We start from the raw sequence: 22830 nt of genomic DNA, 5'->3' as shown, positions 1-22830 counted from the left end.
CTATAAAAGTGTATAGCAGACTTTTTGAAATATGCCTGGCTCAAGCTCTTTAATTTATTAAACTTTATTAATTACAGCTTAATTATTTATACAGTGGAAAGACAAATAAAATGATGCCTAACAGGTAAAGGGGAAAAAATAGAGCTTAATTATCAAAGCTCAATGAGGAATTGAGAGTTAGGTTAACTTGAAGGTTATTTACTTGAATTACTATAATTTCTAACTATTTTACCCATTTTTTACATTTTCATGTTATTACCAATTTCTGTAATTTTATCAAAGGTAATAGAAGGTTTTAGAGTAAAACAAGCCAAATGATACCACAAAACATCAAGGTTTTTATTAAATCCATTGCTAACACTTATGGATGCTTATGCTGTTGAAATGATGCAATTTTACAGGAGGACGTCATTAAGGATCTGGCTATTTATTAGTTAAACTTATATTACAAAAGACTGAATGTAAAGTAATATTAAGGACTAGAAAAACCTATAAACTGTTTACCAGTTTTAAAACAATAGTTTAGTTGAAACACTGATTAGAAAAAGGAAAAAATAAAGAAAAACCTTGAAGATTTCTTAATACATTGCCAGTTTTTCAATAATTTATAAACAAGTGTAGACAGCATTTGTTCAAACCAAAGCAGTGAATTATTTAAAAGTCACCCCTATATTGGCATAATTATGCTAGTGATGAGGACTTGACAATCTACTGCATAGTAGGAATTACCTCAATGAGAAACGGAAATGTTGATTGAAGGAGAGTTGGAGCGACAGGAGAGGTGAGATAATTGTAGGAGACGAACAAACAACAGCGCTTATCAAGTAATACCTCCAACAACAACAACAAAAAAAAAAACTGCGAATCATGTGCATCGCTAACTATAATTATGCCATTCCTTGGAAGCTCAATAGAGACTACTCTGATTAGCATCATTAGGAGAAAATAATTCATTTGATGGCCTTGTAGGAAGATGGTATAATTAGGCTAATTTTGCGATGGCGTGATTGCAGCCTGGAGAACTCTTGATTTGCACGAACAGTCAAGCAGTAATTATGACAACTTTTCCTGTGTTTATTTGTTTATTTATGGCGCAAATCGTTTTGGGGCTTCTGGGTTGTTAAAACAGCACGATCAACAGCAGATGGACTGGTGAGTGCATGCTAATAGGTGACCCTGACCAATAAACATGGCTTTCAATAACTGCTTTTGAGAGTGTAGTCACTATGGTGCACTGATCAGAAAATTTTATGTCGATACCGATCACCAATATTTTAATATTGTGAGTGGCCGATACTAATCCGATTTTTCTTTTTAAAGTGTCCTTTGCCACACTTTTACAAGTTATATGCTGCAGTTATTTGTTAATTCCCCACACTGTTAAATTCAATTATATTTACATTAATTGTGAAATGCTAACATTTATTTGATTTGAAAACATTTATGAACAGATCTGTTGTCACTACCAAAGATCACTGACATACTGGCAACCAGTAAACACAATGAGAGCATCACACACAGCAGATGCACTGTATGTTCAAAAATAAGAGAGATACATTTATTACAAGCTCCAAAACTGCTCCAATGAGAAATCATTAGTATGTATTATTTTTTTTGCCCCTGTTGTAACACAAATCACTAATTATTGAGCAACTGCATGAAGGTTAAACTGTTATTGCTGTTATTAGTGGTATTGCTACAAACACACACACACACACACACACACACACACACACATATATATATATATATATATATTAGGGTGACCAGACGTCCCGAAATCCAAGCAGTTGTCCCGAATCCCGAATCCTGCCCTAATTGTCCCGAAAATTAGAACAAAGTCTCAAGAGCAGACACTCAAGTAGTTATAGTGTGATAGAATATTAAAAATTTATCATTGCCGTCCTGCAGCCAGCTCCTGTCGGCTGCTCATTGCAACCATAGACAGTAAAAGAACGTAGAGAGCTGCAGTAGGCTACGTAGACTACACCCCCCCCCACCCCCCACCCCACCTTTTTCGTCCGTCCCGAATTTTACCAATTCTGATCTGGTCACCCTAATATATATATATATATATATATATATATATATATATATATATATATATATATATATATATATGTGTAACAAAGACTCAGGTAGGCTGGGATCCATAAGCAGTGTTTTATTGAAACTCACAGATATATGCAGGCAATGGTCAGGCAATGGGGAATCAGGGCAAACGTAGGCAGAGCAGGAGCGTTGTGAGGGAAGCAGGATGTCAGGGCAGGCAGCAAGGGCAATCACGAAGAGACAGGCAAGGTTCAGGTAGCCACGCAGTAATCAATCGTAGACAACAGGGAAAGCAAGGTCGGTAGGCAGATAAGCAAACAGGAATGGTAGTAGAACGCTCAGTAGTGTAGCCGGAACAAACAAGACTTCGCACTGAGTGTGTGACTGTGCATAGCTTAAATAGAGGGAGATGAAATGGGGATCAGCTGTGGATTGATAAAGCCCGGTATGTGGGTAATTAGAACTCAGGTGAGTCGGATCTCCGGTGGCCGACCGCGGAGGTGCTCTCGAAAGCGTTTGTGACAGAACCCCCCTCCTATGAGCGGCTCCTGAAGCGAGGACCTGGTCGGCGCCGGGGTCAACCTCGAGGGCGGAGGGCCGGTCTCTCTGGATGGACTCTCGGACTGTGGGGGGCGTCACGGGCAGTTGGCGCGTAGATGCCCTGCTTGACCGCAGTAGAGGCAGAGGTTGTGCGAGAGGCGGCGTTCCTTCTCTTCGTGAGAGATGGGTCCGACCGACCTGCATAGGTTCGGGTTCCTCTTGGAATGAGCGAGTCGGAGCTGCCGGCGCGAACCACCGGGTTGACCGCCTGGAGCGGATGAGGTTGTCAAGGCGTATGACGAGAGTGATGAATTGATCAAGAGACATACCTTCGTCGCGGCAGGCCAGTTCAGACTGAAGCTCGGCACTCAGCCCTTGTCGAAAGTGGAGCTTGAGGGGGCTTTCCGGCCAGCCGGTCTGCGTAGCGAGAGTGCGGAAGGAAAGCACGTAGTCCGCTGCCGTGCGATTACCTTGACGCAGGGCTATCAGCTGTTCGCCTGGGCTCTTGCCACTCTCGGGGTGATCAAAGACTGTGGTCAGGCTGCCCATGAAGGATTCGTAGGTTGACTGGGCGAAACCCTGGTTGGTCCAGATCGCGGTAGCCCAATCGAGAGCTCGGCCCGTGAGCACAGAACATACAAAGAGGATCTTACTCTCATTGGTGGGGTAAAGTGCCGGTTGTTGAGAGAGGAAGACCGTGCACTGCATGAAGAAGCCTTTGCACTTCGAGGGCGTACCGTCAAACTTCTCGGGATGTACGAGGCGAGGGCCGGTGATCGGTTGGTAGTGAGGAACGGCGTCGGCCGCTGGGCTGGCTGGAGGCGCGGTGAGCGCCGGTGCTGGCTGGCTGAGAGCTTGTACAGCCCGCATAATTTCATCCACGGCGGTCGTCAGACGGCCGAGTTGATGGTGTTGTGCAGATAGCTGATTCGCTTGGGTGGTGAGCTCTTCAGCCATACGTGATATCACCACTTGATCGATGTTTGGCGAAGTCTTCTGTAACAAAGACTCAGGTAGGCTGGGATCCATAAGCAGTGTTTTATTGAAACTCAGATATATGCAGGCAATGGTCAGGCAATGGGGAATCAGGGCAAACGTAGGCAGAGCAGGAGCGTTGTGAGGGAAGCAGGATGTCAGGGCAGGCAGCAAGGGCAATCACGAAGAGACAGGCAAGGTTCAGGTAGGCAGGCAGTAATCAATCGTAGACAACAGGGAAAGCAAGGTCGGTAGGCAGATAAGCAAACAGGAATGGTAGTAGAACGCTCAGTAGTGTAGCCGGAACAAACAAGAATTCGCACTGAGTGTGTGACTGCGCGTAGCTTAAATAGAGGGAGATGAAATGGGGATCAGCTGTGGATTGATAAAGCCCGGTATGTGGGTAATTAGAACTCAGGTGAGTCGGATCTCCGGTGGCCGACCGCGGAGGTGCTCTCGAAAGCTGTATATATATGTATACATATATATATATATATATATATATATATATATATGATTTAAATCATGGATCTCACAGAATAGCACTGCAATGAGTGACTGATGAGAGATTGAGAGTTCACATGTTTGATTGACACAGAAAGCATGTGTATTACAGTCATTTGAGAGCGCACATATTCTATTGCTCTGCACACCGTCGCGATTCACATTAGTATACTCAGATTCCTTTTTACATCTGTTTGCAGTATCTTTTTTTTTTTTTTTTTGACCTTATAATTCAAACATGTGATTCAAACACATTTTTAAACAAACCGGCATTTTCATCTGAATTACAGCATATCTAAAAATTTGAATTCATGAATATTTAGAATTGCCAATATCTCATCCTACAGTGGCCACAATGTCATGCTTCGATGCCTGAGCAAGTGTTCGTTCACTAGGGTAGAGTTAGAGTATGTGATTTTGTCCATGATGGAATTAAAAAAATATCTGCCCTGAATCTAGGCACGATTGGCCATTCATAGATTTAAGACATAGATCGGCCGATTAAGATCAAGACAAAGTATTTTGAAATGGACAGTACAGTGTGACTTTGTTTCTTCCACAGACCAAAGAAAGTCATATGGGTTTGGAACAACATGAGGATGAGTAAATGATGCCATAATGTTCATTATTGGATGAACTGCCTCTTTAAAGACATAGAAATGAAATAGAAAGAATTCAAATAATTTATATAACTGCTGTAGGTAGCATTTTTTAATAATTCATAATAACATTTCTTCATCATTTACCCATAAACATGTTATAATTCAAACAACATATGAGGTATTTCAAGAAACATTATATAAATTATCAATGTTTAAAGTTACACCTAAAGAATTTTGCATTTAATATAATTAAAATGTTTTGAGGGCTCTGTTAATTGTTTTGACAGTATTAAACTTAGTTTAGAGAAATATATCTAATTATTTGAGAAAAATCAGTCGAAAATAAATAGGCAAATACAACCCCAAATTAAGGTTTTGTTCTGTTGGACTAAATCAATTCCTCTGTTATGTGACTGCATTACATTTCTTTTAATTGCAATTCAGTAAATTTGTCTTTCTGCAACTCCAATTAAAATTCTAATTCAACATCTAATATGGTGTCACCAAATTAATTCAAATTCCAACTCATGAAATAAAAGGGGGCCATTTTTTTAATTATTCTAAATTCTGCTCAACCCTGTCATGTAAAGCGCAAAAAAGAGACACTGAAAATAAACTGAAAGAGACAGAATGAGAAAGTGAAAAGAGATGAGAGGAGGGTTTTGAGTGGGACAATAAAAGGAGCAGCAGTTAAACAAGCCCCAAATTCAGACTGACTTTCTTTCCTTTTTAGATCTCTTCAGACCTTTTCTCTGTCTCCATTCATTGCCATCACCACAGCAGTCTGTGTTTGGGGTGATAACAGCACAAATCGATTTTGCTCCCTTTCATTATGGGGTTTGGTTTAGGGGCTTAAATCACTGTGTGAGGGGTCGACATAGAGACAGATCTCCCCCTCAAACACACACTGGTTAGGGCCAGTTTGGAAAATACTGTACGGCATACTAGTGCTGCACAATTTGAACAAAATAATAAATAAATAAAACATTAAAAATATTATACTGATTTTGAGTTGAGAATGCAGATGTGAATTTACTCATGTTAGAAAAGGTAACAAAACAAAAAAAAAAATCAGCATTTATAGGGCTATGTTCAAACATTCTGACAGAAGGACCCCTTAACAGATATTATTTTCCTTTAGTCAGGCTCTTAATAATTGAGCCTTAATTACTGAGCATTCAATCAAAGATCATTAGAACTGAACATACTTAACAGAGGAGTAAAACACATAGCTTTGTTCATAATTCATGGGGTTCCAAAGCTCTTTTGTTAAATTCTCTTTTTAACTTGCCCTTATGAATGTACTATATTTCTTGCATAGTATCCATAGATTAACATAGTGTAATTAGCTAAATCATGGTAATTATAGATAAAACAAAGCTCCTTATTGCCAAGTTAATTAATAAGAGCAATTTTGGGGCAGTTTTGTAGATGCACCAGTGCCACCTTGAATAAAATAAAGTTGCACCGGCAGGAATAATCTCACAAAATGACCATTTAGTCACAGTCTGGAGCCCTGATAAATTTTGACAAATGTAGTAGGTCACCTGGGTGTTGCATGCATAATTTGCATACTATGTACAGAATACATACTATAAATAAATTACAAATTTTATTGTACGGATGGTGTGAAATAAGCTTATATTTTTCATTATCTGTGGCAAAGGATGCAACTATATATAGAGCATATAGAGTGATCAGTCACATTGCATTTATGGCTCAAAAATATACAGTATACTGTAAAAGTCAAAACATACTCTATGCAAGCGGTGGCAAATTCTCAGGGCCAGCAAAGCCTTCTTGGCCTAACATGCCAAATAAATAAATGTATATTTTTCATCCTTTCATTCTCAATCACCTTTTTGCCTATGTATTTTTATTTACTTTCCACTCTTAGTTAGTCTACAAACAAATAGAGAGAAATTAAAAGATTATCCAGAAGTCAGAATTTATTCCTTGATGCTTACAAGCAAAGTGTGACAACTGTTTTACAAATCGAAAGCCCGAAGCAGCGCGTGCATCTGAGCTCCACCCCATCAGGCCTTCAGAATTTCTTCAGAATCCCTCAACAGTGCAAATGAATGATCAACTAAAGTCAAATTGTCAGATTCATCAGCCAATCAGATTTATTTATTTGTTCTTGGTGAGTCTGATCTTTAGGATATGTCCCGGTCAAGGCCTTCTAGCTGGCCTCGACCGGGACCAGCTTCCAATCAAGCTTTAAGTGATGTACGTAATTTGAAAGTGAAGAGCGCGAGATTTGCTGACGAGTCGGCTGTTATCACTGCTGGTATTGCCGTTGAGAAAGAGATCCCTATGGATTTAAAAACTTAAGATGTTCTGCATGAGCGTGTGATTGCTTAATTTATTAACCAGGAAAGGAAGACTTCAAGTAAATTGGTAAGTGCTTTTTGCATTGTTATAGCAACATCAGGAGTTTAAATTAGGCTGAGAAATCAGTGTCGGATCAAGTTTTGAAAAGTAGTGCCAAGTTCCATTCAACTCGGAAAGTCGGATTTTACAACTTCCTACTAGGAGAAGTGCAATGGATTGCATCTTTAAATCAGAATTACAGCTTGTAGGCTTGTGCAGAAATGATCAACTCTGATTTTGCTGAGGGGGCATGATGTCACAGAATCATTTAGACACTCAGGGAGATATACAAAGTAAGTAATAAACATTCACTTTATTAAGTAATATTCATAAATTTGTTTCATTAGTTTCATTAGTTTCCACATTACATGATATTAAAGCTTGTTAAACAAACTCCTGCTGCAGAAACAGGTGTATAAAACATTATAATCTCTTTTGATAATGGTACACCTGAAGCACAAATGCTAGTGCTGCAGCATTGTTTATCAGTTGGGTTGCTAGGAGACATCTCCAATGAGAGCCAAACCCCTGCTAAGCTAATGGGAGTGTTGCAGTTCCGAATATCTGGGAATGGAATGCATTTATGGTCAGAGATATCAAGTAGGAATAATTTACATAGCATAACCGTGTACCCTGAAAAAACTACATTTATTGCAAGCAACATTTAAATCACAAATATTATTAGATAGATTTTCCAGGTATTATAGACCTCCTTGGTAGATTCTTATGAAAAGTTATGATTTTTGAATGTCTGTTCGGGAGACATTCATTTAAAAAAACAGTCATGCTACAGTTAAAATTATTGAGCATTAAGTGTCATTTCATGTTCTGGCTTTCGTGCGTGGACGTGTTTTTAAAATGTCAATTGGTATTACTAGTTAGCTGTGACATAATTTATGATGCCCAAAGGCACAGTGTGTCTTATTCATTGTGAAACTGTGTTTTCTTAATGTCATGAACCGCATTGCCAATGCATGGGCCAGCTGAATATGCTTAACGTGCATTCTTGTCTAACCGTGGCGGGTACAAATTCTCAGTACTCAAGGGGGCGATAGAGTTACCTTCAAACGTCTGTCCCATTAAACTGAATGTGTTATAATTTTGGTAAGTTGCCATAAATATATTGACTTTAATTTACTTGCTCAGCAATATTCTTTTCAAACTGTTGCTCCGCCATGACAGTAGTTAAGTTGAAAGAGAAAACTCACCGTAGAAGCAAACAGTTCACACTAATCTCGCTTAAGCGCCCCTTGTGGCAACATTGAGAATGCAATGCGTAGTTGCGTTAAGTTATTAATTACAGTCTGACACATTTCAGAAGGCTATGACTCATGAAATCGAGCTTGCATTGCAAGATGCGTCTGCGATAACGTATATTTTGACCTCAGAGTACCAGTGAAGCAAAGAGGGCAGGATCCAGCTTATGTACTTCTGTGGCTGCATGCGTCAACTGAGCAATTGCCATTGAGATGAATGGGAATTCAGTTTTATGGAACTCCTAGTGTCGTCTGTGTATTCCATGCAAAAAATTCTACATTTGCGTACATGCTGCATACTACTGTCCTTCAAAAATAGTAGAGAGTATGCCATTCAGAAAACACTCACTTATTAGACCATCTTCCAGACAACCACACTTCATGACAATTGTTTGACTACTGCAGATTGTGAAGGACTCCATCATAAACTATATACAGAATATGCAACAGAACATCTCTCTTTACTCAATCTGCTTTTTCTTAACAGTGAAGCTTTTAATTCCATCAGTCAACCCACACAGGAATGAGGCCAGCATGAACAGGGCAGATGGCCAAGAGAGCCGAGAAGAAACCAGGCCTGCTTACCGTATTGAAATTGGGGAACAGGCCGACTGGAGAGGAGCTCTCCACAGGGAAGGTCATGAAAGGCTTCATGTCCAGAGTGGACTGCATTATTAGAGATGGAGTTCGAACCAATGTGGGGAGTGTGTTGCTATGACAGGAACTTCCTGCAGAAGAGAGAGAGAGAGAGAGAGAGATTCAAGACAAATCATAATAAGAAGAGACTATAGTTCTTAAGCTCTGGGGACAAAGGATCTGTTCCTGCACTGGCACATAGATGGGAAATTTAAATAAAGACCAGAGAATAAGAGGAGAGTGAGAGAAGGTGCACTGAAGAGAGCGGGCATTCATCTGTGGAACCTAACTCATCATTATCACCCAAATGAAGCAGAACATCTGAGGGAACAAGGTGGAATAAGACTGGCATCAGAGGGAGATGTCCAACAGTTTGAGAACACAATCAGCACATTCAAAATTGGGGATTTTTTCATATAAACCTGGAAAAAACTGAAAGATTCGGATATTGAAAAATTGGCGCTGCTGAAATTAAGGTTTATTTTAAGTGTCATCAATATTAAACACTCTCATAATGTTACCCTCACAGAGAACTTTATTAGAAACACTTTCACACCAACTTATATTCATGCGATTATCTAATCTGCCAATCATGTGGCAGCAGTGCAATGTATAAAATCATGCAGATACGAGTAAGGAGATTACGTTAATATTCACATCAACCATCAGAATGGGGAAAAATGTGATCTCAGTGATTTCAACCATGGCATGATTGTTGGTGGCAGACAATCTGGTTTGAGTATTTCTGTAACTGCTGATCTCCTGGGATTTTCATGCACAACAGTGTCTGGAGTTTACTCAAAATGGTGCCAAAAACAAAAAAACATCAGGTGAGCTGCAGTTCTGTAGATGGAAACGCATTGCTGATGAAAGAAAGGCTATTTGAGAATGGCCAGACTGGTTCAAGCTGACAGAATGGTTACGATAACTCAGATAATCATAGCCTATAATGTAGTGAGCAGACTAGCTTCTCAGAATGCACAAAACGTCCTCCTTGGTCCGTTGCCTACACCACCAAAACGTCACACTTTGCCTGTATTTTAAATGTCACTCTGATGCTGTATTCAACTAAATTTGGAGGATTTCAATACTATACTCAAGGCAAAATTAAAAAATGGAAGAAACTTAAAATCATTGTTTGTTTTCCATGGGACACAAAGGGAAATGAGAAAAGCACCATAAAAAAATCCATGTTATATGTTTGCTGTATTCCAGATCTTACGATGCCATGTGATGGCATTGTGTAAGGAACAAACCCAAATTTAAGTCTTTATGCAACAATCAGCATCCACATCCGCTGCAACAATTAGATCCCAATGCATGCTCATTTAAGCATTCAAAATTGGTGCCTTAAAAAACGTTAAGACAGCTTTGATGTCAATAACGTCAAATGCCATTGGCTCTCATGTGTCTTGAGACTGATGGCAACATGCAAATGTTTGGATGCATATTTCTGAATGAGATGAGATGCATATTTCTGAACAGCCTTCATGAATATGAAGAATTTCAGCAATTAAAATCAATGCAGCATGAGTATTTTATAATACTTTGAGTGCTTTTTAGTCATTTTTTTCAATATAAATTACAGTGGCTATAATTGTATCAAGTTATACTATAGGTATAGCTTGTTACATCTTTTATATTGTTGGTTGGTTATATTGTTGTTATAGTAAAGATGTAGGGGTGTTAGGTGTTCAAAAATATATACTGCATAATATATGATAGTATAATGTAAATAATCAAATATATTTAAGTATATAAGTATAATAAAACATTACGAATATGAAGATTTTGGAGCCTGTGACGGATTCATCCAAACTGGGGTGAGAACATAACAAGGACATTTTCAAGATGCAGGGAAAAAGTCACATCATGACTGCCTTGCTCTATTATCATGATAAATAAATACATAAAACAAGACAAAATTATTTTCTATGGTAATCAACATAATGCCACAAATACTGTCGACAGCACTTAACTTGGAGCATTCTTTTATTGAAGGTGCAATTATAGTCCCTATAATTGCTTTGGATTAAAGCACATGTTAAATGACTATACTTACAACAGTGACCTTCTGTACTGAAGGTGGACAAAAGACCATTTCAAGCCTGAACATACAAGTGAGTTCGTTAAAATTTAAAAGTGAGATTGTTAAATTGTTACAAGTGAGATCATTAATTTTAATCAAATACAATTATTCAATTCTGTACAATTCGAAATTGAAACTCTATTCATCTACGCACATAGTTAAACTCTAATTCACCCTGACTGAACAATTGGATCATGAACTTTCACTGTATTAGAAGCCAGCCATAATGTTAGTGTGACACTGCTGAATAAATTGGCCCCTAATACGCTTTGATCAGCATGAGCAGCACCATGTCCATTTATACGACACAATGACAGGTCCAATCGGATGTGCAATAAAAAGGGTCTCATGTAATGTGCCATGGAGATATCTAATCATGTATGTGACGAGAAGAAAAAGGTCAGTTCCAGTTCACTGCATGGCTAAAAGAAATCCACAGCTTCGTTGTAGGAATCAGAGTTCACATAATCAGCTTAAGTATGGCCAAAAATATATAACTGATTTTTTAGAGCATTGTTTCTGTAGCTTTATGTCAACTTAGTGTTTATATTTTGTATTTGAACGTTAATAAATCCCTAAAACGCCAAAAAAGCAATGGCAATGGTAAACCAGACAGGCTTTTAGCATGACAGGAGGTAAGCAAAATTCTTAAGCAGCTTCCTTTAAATACAGGGCACCCCAGGAGGTATAATCCAAGATAAAGCTGCTTTAATCATGAAGAAGGGTGGTAAATGTACGCTCTTTGAAGAAGAAAAAGCAACAAATGTGCTTTTTCCATTTAATTTCATCTGTTTGGAGAAAGCTTGAAAAGTAACTGAGAATCAACAGCTGTCTGTGTAAATTAAACTCCAAAAGGATTTATGCGGTATACAAGAAGTTTTTTGGCTTATCGTTTCTAATGTTGTCCAACAAGTCTAGGCTGACTGGATGTCCTCAAAGAGCCCTCTCGTAGTCTCTTTTGTGGCTGCCTTACCAGCATTGTTTGGTTATATAAAACTGCTTTCACAGCTATATAAAAAAAAAATCAAATAATGGACAGAGATGAAGTTGTTTTGCTCGATTCATGTTGTGGGTACAGTGTGTTCAAAAACAGCTTTTTTGGAACAGTGGTTCTCAACTGGTTATGCTTCAGGACCAAGATTTTACAATGGAAATAGAGTGGCGACTCAACAAAATGTCTTAAAAATTAAATTTACATTTATCATTCCTATTTATTTCGTACATTTATTAAGCCAATAATTCACTGTGCAAATCACATTGTGTTTATCTTCTTTGAAGATGTATTTGAATATAGTCTGGGACATACAGTGACAAGAAAAAATATGTGAACCCTTTGGAATTAGCTGGGTTTCTGCATAAATTGGTCATAAAATGTGATCTCATCTTAATCAAAGTCACATGTATAGACAAACACAGTGTACTTAAGCTATCAATACACAAACTATTATAATCTATATATAATTTACTTGTATTTAATAAATTATTTGCATTTAGCCTTGTTTTCCCTGCTACCCACACCCCCATTTTAAAAGACTCACAAACCATTATTGGGGCGCACCCCACCAGTTGAGAATGCCAAAGGTTTTTAAAACGGGTCTGTTCAGTTTGTCAACAAGGTGTTATAAGTTAACATATTTTACCTTCTTTTACACATTTTCAAAGGAGGCTACATAAACACGGAAATTGCTTCTAATTTTTGTGTAAAAGCAATGTTCTTTCTGAGACATTACTGATTGCATTGCACAGGTCAAAACAAGTCCAGCACACTGTATTACAAAAGCAAACACTCCATCACTACACAGATGTCTAACTCTCCACCTGTACATCGAAACAGACTTATTTTATTCCCATTTGCTGAGCTTAATGAAAACCACATGAAATAACTGATCTTGGCCCTTTGACTGGCATAAAAATTCATAGCCGTGATTTGCCGTGCTGTGGCCCGACCAGAACATTCAGTTTCAATAAAACAACTGCTTTCTCAGGCTTCATATGAGGCAAAACACTGAATATTTCAGAGCTTAATGACACCATCACAGATGCAAACATTTAGACCAGTAATGATCGTCTCATCATTTAGATTTCAACTCTTATACAAACGTTATTAGTTGAACCCTTTGATGCATGAAGTATTAAATCAAAAAGGAAATAAAAAAACGTTAATGTTTCTTTTTAGTTCAAAACTAAAATATAACAATCTCTCGCTCTCTTTCTCTCTCCCTCTCTTTTAAAAACAGTGTTTGCAAGGCACTTACATTCTGGTTAGGCTTTACTCTAAATCCCCAACCCTACATATTAAACTTCTGCAATTATTTCAGCCCATACCACTTAATGTACAGGCTCCATTCCAATTTAGTTTTATAGACAATTTCAGCCTTCAGTGTGCTACAGTATCTATTTTTGGTTTTGTAAACATATTAAATAAGAAATGTAAGCATAAAAATTTTATTGACTTCAAAATGTAAACAACAGTGATGGTATCATTGTAATATTTGCATACTGAATTGTGAATGTCATTGGAAAAATGGCTTTTAAAGGTAATGCATGTACTTTTGCAATATTTAAATAATTTCCCCTATCCCAGCTTGATATGCAGAGACTATATGTAAATATAAGGAATCTGTTTGAAAACAGTAATTATTATTGCAATTCCATTTTGTGACAATTTCAAAAATTAAACTCATTTCACCTTTAGAGATATCTCCGGTGTAGTGGATGTTACATCTTAAAGGGTAATATACAGTAATATCAACTTTTCTTTGAATTCCCAAAAGAATCAGATGAGTAAATGTAGTTCCCCAAAGATTCACTCTTTTCCTTCTGTATATAATAATTCTTATCTTATTTAATGATTGTACTTATTAATTCTCTACCTCAAGTGCCAGGCTAAATTGCAGGGAACAATAATAGATGACTCATTTCAAAGAAACATGAAGCTGTGTTGCAGAGCAGACATGCCAAGGGTTTGAAGCCTGTGGTCAGGTCCAATCATTAAAACTGATGACAGGAAGAAAATTGGAGTGTGTATTTGTGTGTGTGTGTGTGTGTGTGTGTGTGTGTGTGTGTGTGTGTGTGTGTGTGTGAGAGAGAGAGAGAGAGAGAGAGAGAGGAGCTATAGTAATTACTATTTTTCAGTGTGTACTACGCAGCCAAAGAGCTGTGTTTGGCCAGAACAGGTATTAGGGCAAAACAGAACAGCACATACAGAGCATGTGTAAAAACTAAAACATTGTAGGCTGATAGTCGAGACTGCTTTATGGGGATGTGTGCTGCTGAAAGCAACAAGCAAACAGCTTCCTTTTAAATAATCTTGAGTTAGGATTAGGGGCAGTTGACATGTTGAATAGTCACAAAATATCATCACACAAAAATGTTCATCGAAGTCTCTGCACAGCATTTTATATATATTGAAATATAATATATAATACCTAAAATGTCATACTAAAATATGTAAGGACAAAAGTACAGTGGTGGTAACATGACAAACAAATGGTATCAAATAGTAATACATTAATGCTTTCACATACTATGGCAGTGAACGATTACCATATTCAAATACCATGGTACCATATAAAAAAATTATAAAAACATGGTAATACCATGTTAATTTTGTTCAAGAATATTATAGGCTCCAAACAACGACAACAGTGTTCACCTACAGTATAAGGTTCTGGTGCGATTTCCAAAGTGTGTCTCATTAGGTGTATTAGAGCCATGAGTGGATGTGTCACTCAAATAGATTCAAAAGCACCATGTCTTAAAACCACATCAATGTCCGGAGAATGAAACGGATGGAAGTAATGCCTGTTACCTGGGAAACGGAGGTGACAGAGAAATGAAGCATGTTGTGAGGAGAGGCGGAGTTCTTGTGTTTACTTGGTTTCTGGGTATGTGATTTGAACAGGGTTTTAAGGATTTGCATTTACCCTGAAAATGAAAAGGGTACAAATAATCACTCTTCATTTTCCCTTTTTGAATACATTTTATTTTTGCTTAGGCAGAGCGTGTTTCATTAGTAGAAAATGGGTAAATGTGATAAAAGCTAGTAAATATGACTGTTTATTATGCATATGGTTCTGTTGTCAGTAATTAAGCTCTTTTACAGGAAAAACATCAACAAATAAAACACTCTCCAATCAGCCACCAACAAACTATGAAGCTTTGCACACTTACACAGACCACTCAAAAAATAGCATATTTGATTGTTGATGCAGGTAATGATCAGACCAGGCGGCTGTTTTCAAGGCTTGTTCCTACTAACAATGCTTAAAAAAATCAGCTGTACAAGTGAGCTGCATGCCATTAGAAAAGGTAAATTAAAGGTTACAGTCAATTTTGATATATAATCCACTTTTGAGCTGAATTACCAGCTAGTGTTTTTAGTTTCCTGCCTGAAGCCTTGTTAGAGAAGTTGTTTCCACAGGTAGTCTTTAGTGTTCTCAGATAACATTTCCCAATTTCTATTTCAACACATAGAATGGCTGTAGAGAGTCCACATTGTTTGGATTGCAATTTATTGTTATATACTTGTTAAAATGCTAATTTACATGCCATTTACCAGACACTTTCATCCAAACACATATTACAAGAACTCTATCTACAAAGCTATTTTATAGCTTAAGAAGACTTGAACTATAGTCAGCAAGTCATATGCGCTACACTGTTAACCCTTATTGTAGTTTATAGGGTAAATAACTGTAAAATGACCAGTAAATTGCTATAATATAATATTACAATATTTAACTCTAATATGCATTGCATCATGGCCAATATTGGTGATGTCACTCATTAATAGTATTCAATTATTTTTTATCAAATTAATACAGTACCAAACTGTAACTAAATACAGCAAATTACTATAGATGTATATCGATGTGAAACCCACAAAGTCTTATTCTAAGGGGTGTAAGTCTTTCTGTGTTCATACTTTGTTTTATTTTTTTATTTTATTCATAAATCCCAGTAATTATTTGCATCAACACACACATAGGCAGACTATGTTTGATCTTGGAGCATTTCTAGAGGAAAAATTTGGCGTCAATGTCTTGTGTTATGCAAGTGGAAAACATAAAATTAAGTAGTAATACAAGCAGTAATTAGAATACAAGCAGTAATTAGATGGTAATTCAAGAAAAATGTTTATAGAGAAAGAAGAGATCTTGAATGTTATTGAAATGATAAAGTTTGCTATGTCTTTGGGGTTGTTCACAGAGGACACATTCTTGCTTTCCATCTGCATTCTTTTTTAAGTGTTGGTACATCTTTATTCATTGCATCACTATTTTTTCCTCAGTTTTTAAATGTGTCTCAAGACCTGCGTTTCACTGCTTTTCTTGCATCATGGGAGTTGCATTTTTAAGACAGTGTGTATCATTGAAAGCAGTTCAATGTTTGAGACCCATGCGTTCACTATTTGTTGTGTAGTTCTTAAAGTACTTAAAGGGATATTTCACCCAAAACTGAAAATTCTCTCATCATTTACTCACCCTCATGCCATCCCAGATGTGTACGACTTTCTATCTTCTACTGAACACAAACAAAGATTTTTAGAAGAATATTTCAGCTCTGTTGGTCCATACAATGCAAGTGAACGGTGGCCAGAACTTTAGGTGAACAGAAGGTCCAAAAATCACAAAGGCAGTATAAAAGTAATCCGGACGACTTCAGAGATTTAATCCATGTCTTCAGAAATTATATGATAGGTGTGCGTGAGAAACAGATCAATAATTAAGTCCATTTTACAATAAATCTCCACTTTCATTTCCCCATTATTCATAAAAAATATTTTGCTGATTGCATCCTTCTTGCATATCATCACCAACTGTTTAAGGCTGGTCAAAGGTGGAGATTTATAGAAATAGATATTTTTCTTAAATATTGATCTGTTTCTCACCCACACCAATCATATCACTTCTGAAGAAATGGATTAAATGCCTGGAGTCATCTGGATTGTGTTGTCTCGTTTACTTCTATTCTGCCTTTATGTGCATTTTTGGAGATTCAAACTTATGGTCACCATTCACTTGCATTGTATGGACCAACAGATCTTTGTTTGTGTTCTGCAGAAGAAATAAAGTCATACACATGTGGGATGCATGAAGGTGAGTAAAAGATTAAAGAATTTTCATTTTTGGGTGAACTATCCCTTTAATGTTTTACTATATAGAATTACTGTGTCATGATCCAGTTCCCCTATTCTTGTCATGCTCCAATAATAATAAAATAATAATACAAAGCTGTGTTTTCTTTCCTATTAATAATACATTATATATAATAAGAAAAATAATATATAAATAAATAATAAGTATGCAATATTTACATTTAGTTAAGGTACAATTTATATTTTTACAGTAATATACCTCAGCTACCAATTACAGTAATCATTAAATTACTGTAGACAACAATTGCAGCAGTTTACCGTTATCAGGTTTTTACAGTAACTAGCTGGCAACAGTGTTGCCAGTATGTTACTGTAGAAAAACCATTGTAAGGTCTAACAGTGTACTCTTTTATGATCTTAGTTGATCTTTACAGCCATTTTTGATAAAAAGAGCTCCATGAAGGTTCTTAAAAATTCCCCTTTTGTGTTCCAACGAAAAAATAATGGCAAATGGGTTTAAAAACAACATATGGGGCAAGTAATTAACTAAATAAACAATGCACACCATAGTTGAACTCCATTTGAAAATAAAGTAAGCCATGAGCCATATCCAGCCAGACAGACTTTGGGTTTCGGAAGGCTCGTAAGCCACAGCAGTAAGTACAAAGAAAGTGCTGTCAACCATCATCGGCCAAATCAGATTGTGGAAAAGCAGCAAGTTTTTATTCTACCACAATCCATGCAAGCCAAGGTGTATTGCATGAAACTGAGATATTGAGTTCAAAAGTCAGTTAGTCAGCCAAGGTGGATGACTGCCATTCAACTGAAAGTGATTGAAGAATCTTCATGTAATTCAAAGCTCCAAGAACTTTCAAAGAACTTCTGTTGCAGTAGTGGACATGAATGCTTTTTCAAATACATGTCACAGAGAGTTGATTCTGACATTGGGAAGAAAAAATGATACTGAAGTCAGCTTTGACCAAAGTTTCTCTTTCAACTCTGTTTCATCATCTATCGACTTTAGATAGCAAGTCAACTTTCCTCTTTGTTACCAAAAAACACTGATAATCAGTAGAGTGTATTGAAATATAGGTGAAAACTGATTTAGGTGAACTATTGCAATAAACATAGGCCACGTTCACGCTATTATGTTTAAGATTAAAAACTCAGTTTTTAGTTTCCTAACATAGACTAATCGTTTTCCAAAATATGCGGTTGTGGAAGGCATTTTCAATGAAAACGTAGTGTAGTGGGGAACTCAGCTATCTTCCCAAATAAATATATTGGGGTCATAAGCCAATTAGCTGTCACCCTTGTGATATAAAAGGGGAAGGATCCGTCTCTCGGATGTGTGTCATTGTCAACGTCACAATTGCGTCACCAGCGCAGCATTGCTGCTTATTCCGGCATCAGATGTGGACACTGAGAAAGGTATGAGCAGTCGGTTGTTTCCCAATTTTATTTGTATAGCGTATATTGATAGTAAGCGTTGATTGCTTGTCTGCCATTCCCAGTCATTTGGGTCGCAGCCGTGGGATTTCACTTGCGGGTCTTTCATTGCTTTTGTGGCTATCGCTGCTGTGTGCATGCCTCGAGTAAGTCTGTATCGTGTCATCATTGGTATGTATACAGGGGTGCTTGCTAATTTTGGGACGGAGGGCTAAAAGTAGCAGTCGTAATATTGTGTTTTTGTTTTAGGTGCGCTTCCTGGTACAATGGGATCGTCCATGTAAACTACAAGTCCATTGTTAACGCTGTTTTGTGCACGCCTTTGAACACGTCTGCATCGTATCGTCATCGTTGCGCTTCGTGTAAACAACTAGTCTGGCCGTGTTTCACGCTCTGCCCTGGGATAACACTGCTGTTCTGTTTTTGTTTTACTGTGTTATTGTATGTCTTGTTTTTTGTTTTCTTTTTGGTTTTGTATACTCGGTTGGCTTGAGTTTTGTTGATCTGTGTGTGTGTGTGTGTGTGTGTGTGTGTGTGTGTGTGTGTGATTTTAAACGGTGTCCTATGTGTTATGCCAAGAGCAACGCAGTGGTTTGTGATTCTTATTGTAATGTGTTTTTCTTTATTTCAAGTGTTCGTGTATTGAGCTTTATGTAACCTCTTATGAGGAGTGGTGACACTATTTTCATGTAGTATTATTGTATCATTTCTTGTTTAATTGTTTCTGTTATGAATCTGTGTCTTTTGATACATTACTGTGATTTCAGCCAAGTTGTTCCAATGCTTTGGAGTGTTAAACTTTGAAGAACATTAATGTGTTCATTTTATGTGTTCACAGGACTTGGGTGCCAAAAGGCAGGAAGGCCGGCTTTATTCTTTCATAGTGGAGGTGGTGACTGTATGCGGTGCTCATCACTGAAATCCTGATTTAAATGTGAGTTTGCGTGTGTGCACTTGTGAATGCCGTGATTCTCTATTATAGGTGTGATATAATCTCTGGAAGCCCGCCCCTGCCGGAAAGCCCCAGGTTGTTTAATTGTTGTAGTTTATAATTTTTTTATATACTCCAGTGGCACCTTGGCTAAGGCCCCTTTCATTTTTAAATTTTTGTCTTAAATCTTGTTAAGATTTTAATTCATAAAGATGAATATTTTTGTAAGGTTACTCATGTCTCTGACCTTTCATTGAGTAAGAGATTTGGTACTTCAGTTCCCTGGGTGAAATCCCCAGGGTGGCGAAGTCTTTGGCGTAATTGTGTGCCGTACTATAGTTACACTGTGCTTTTAGCGGCCTATGGTCTATTGCCACAGTAGCAAAATCAATGCGTTTTCAAATGAAAACAGTTTAGTGTGGATATAGCCATAGATTTGCTATCAACTGTGGCCAGTAACAGACGAATCAAGGAGAAATTTTAAGATTTGGGAGAACTATTTCTTTATTTACAATGTCCAAGTGCCTTTACGTGTCTGGAGGGGATGCTGTGACATTTGCAGCATTGATGGAGTGAGAGGTTTGACCCTCCTACAGAGCAGGAAAAGGTGGTAAGAGGCCCTTTGTTCACCTTCACCCTTTCGCAAATCTGACTGCCTCCGTCTGATTGTATTTGACAGTGCCAAATCAAATAGAGTGCTGTGTAACTACTCTTTTCCCAAAGTTAACCAACAAAAGCCTATTCTCACAGGGGTACTCCTGAAAATAAAGATGAGTGGAGAAAAATCAACATCAATAGAGACTTTTTAACTCTGAATGATGTACTCTTTAAATGTCTAATTTGTTCTATGTTAAAATACCTCTTATCCCAGTTCAATATACTGTACACAGAGCCACAGTGCTCAGACTTTTCAGGAGAATCAACCTACTGTATAAATGGCTTACTTATTGTTGTCTCTTCCTATTAAATTGGGATAGGATTATTAACATCCAAATAATTACACACATCAAGATCAATTCCAGAATGTACAACAAGATTAACAAGACTTTTCCACACAGCAAATATTTCTCCTCACTGACTGGTGAACAGTCAATCTTCCAAAGCACGCAATCCTTCTGATGAATCAAAGAAATGTGACACCTGCAGTACCTAAAAGAGTTTGTGTCCTTGAAAAGAGTCCTAACATGAATTTATTGCATACAAAGCAACAATTGCCAACAAGACACACTCAATTAATCATGTTGACTGAATTGTAACATTTAGGAACAAAACATGGACTCAGTAGGGTTAGTGAAGTCAAAAGTCTAAGTTTGGATAACTTCTGTGAACCTCACTGAAAGCGTACTCAACGACTTTGTGAAAAATGTCACAGCTCAAATGCACACTACGACTGCCAGAAATTGTGCTACAAATAATAATAATGCGTCACTTTGATGGAACTGGCAACCACTGTGACCCTGGTTTCTCCCAATGTTATTTTTCTCCACTAACCAACATCTTATGGAGTTTTGTGTTCCTTGCCACAGTCGCACAAATACAATTATTATTTAATTACTTATTTTTAAACACAATTCAAAATTGTCTTTGATCAAACTACACAATGATGACTCTAAGACATATATATATATATATATATATATATTATAGTTTATTTTTCTGTTAATGCATGATCTTATGTAAAGCTGCTTTGAAACTATGTGTGTTGTGAAAGGTGCATTACAAATAAAAATGACTTGACTGGGTTTAAAATGTTCAGTCATGCTCTATTTTTGTCCATAGTTTTTTATGCACATTCTGTGATATTAATGTGGCATTCTGCCATTGAACACACATACTGACACTTTATGGAATGCCTCATACACAGATGATCAGAGAGATGTGAACAGTAAATCGCCCTAGTGCGTTTATACCAAATATCATCACTCTTGGAATACCACTTGTCCAATCAGATTAAAGGACTTGAACTGTTTGGTGATTCTCACAAAACTTATAAAAAATAACATGGTCCTACTTTTCTCCAAAATGAAAACAAACAAATTATGAATCATATTTTGCAATTTTCTATACTACCCTATACTCAATACCACAATACAAAAAAGATGGTCATTATGATATTTTCATTACCACAATATGTATATGTATATATATATATATATATATATATATATATATATATATATATATATATATATATATATACACACACACAGTGCAATAATGTGCAAATGTTTTAGGCACTTGTGAAAAGCGTTCAAAGTGAGGATTTCTTAAAAAAAAGAGAAATATTTTTCATAGAAAAACATGTCATAGAAAGTCCTGTAAACAGATAAAGAGCTAAATCAATATTTGGTGTGAACACTTTTGCTTTCAAAACAGCACCAATTCTCCTACTTGCACCTGGAATTTTTGCACAGTACTGTATATGTATATATATATATATATATATATATATATATATATATATATATATATATATATATATATATATATATATATAGTACAATTAAAATGTCTGGAATTGTTATGGTAATGAGAATTGGGGTAAAATGTGTTTAAATGTCTTGAAAATAATGTCACAATGCAAAAATCTTAATGATCTTAAATCTTAATGATCATAAGGCTTCACTTACCTTATGCAAAATATAATTTATAATTCATAATTCATATTTGTTTATGTGCTGATTTTAGGTCAGATATGACCAGGACATTTTCTTGACAGTTTTCATGAGAATCATTGAATTGTATAATGAACAATTTCTAATAAATTATTTCTAATAGATTATCTCTCCTCAAATCCTATTTTTTTTTCTTTCTTTTTTTCTTCAATTTCATGATGCTGTTTTGAAACGTAATTTTCTCCCGTTTTCTTCACATCCAAAAATGTTTAATATTGTTTACCGTGGACATTTTTCTACATTACAAAATCACAATAGATCGAATACCTAATTTATTTTTTTATGTTAAAATGACAGAAAGCATTTTTAATTAATCGTCACGTTTTTAAAATTTGTTAAATGGATAAAGTTTATCAGTTAATGCAACTTATAGCTAGAGCTAAACTACACATCAGCAACGGCTTGGAGAATGGCAAAGCTCTGATTTGACCACAGAGGGACTGCGGCGCCTGTGTCATCTCCGAGCCCAGGATGTTTGCCAGGTTTAGCTTTTCACTCCATCTCTCCCAGGCAGGAATGGAAAAGGTGAGGTAAGTTGTGAGGTGGGGGGGGGGGGCATCTATAGCAGGTGGGATTTAATCAGTATAATCCTTGCACTGGAAGCAAAATGCCAAGCTGAGAGACAGAGATAGAGCAAGATAGAGATCT

General features: G+C 36.8%; 1 protein-coding gene across 3 annotated transcripts in view; it reads right to left on the bottom strand.

The window, feature by feature from the left end:
* LOC127655273 (zinc finger protein 385B-like) overlaps positions 1-22830 on the bottom strand; it is a 186732-nt gene that overhangs the window by 42079 nt on the left and 121823 nt on the right. For all 3 annotated transcript variants that reach the window (XM_052142983.1, XM_052142982.1, XM_052142984.1), the window contains one exon: positions 8888-9030. In XM_052142983.1, the coding sequence (XP_051998943.1) occupies positions 8888-9030 (143 nt within the window). The remainder of the gene's footprint in view (positions 1-8887; positions 9031-22830) is intronic.

Source organism: Xyrauchen texanus, chromosome 14, assembly GCF_025860055.1.
Source record: "Xyrauchen texanus isolate HMW12.3.18 chromosome 14, RBS_HiC_50CHRs, whole genome shotgun sequence".
NCBI lineage: Eukaryota > Metazoa > Chordata > Actinopteri > Cypriniformes > Catostomidae > Xyrauchen > Xyrauchen texanus.
This window is presented reverse-complemented; position numbering and strand designations above follow the sequence as displayed.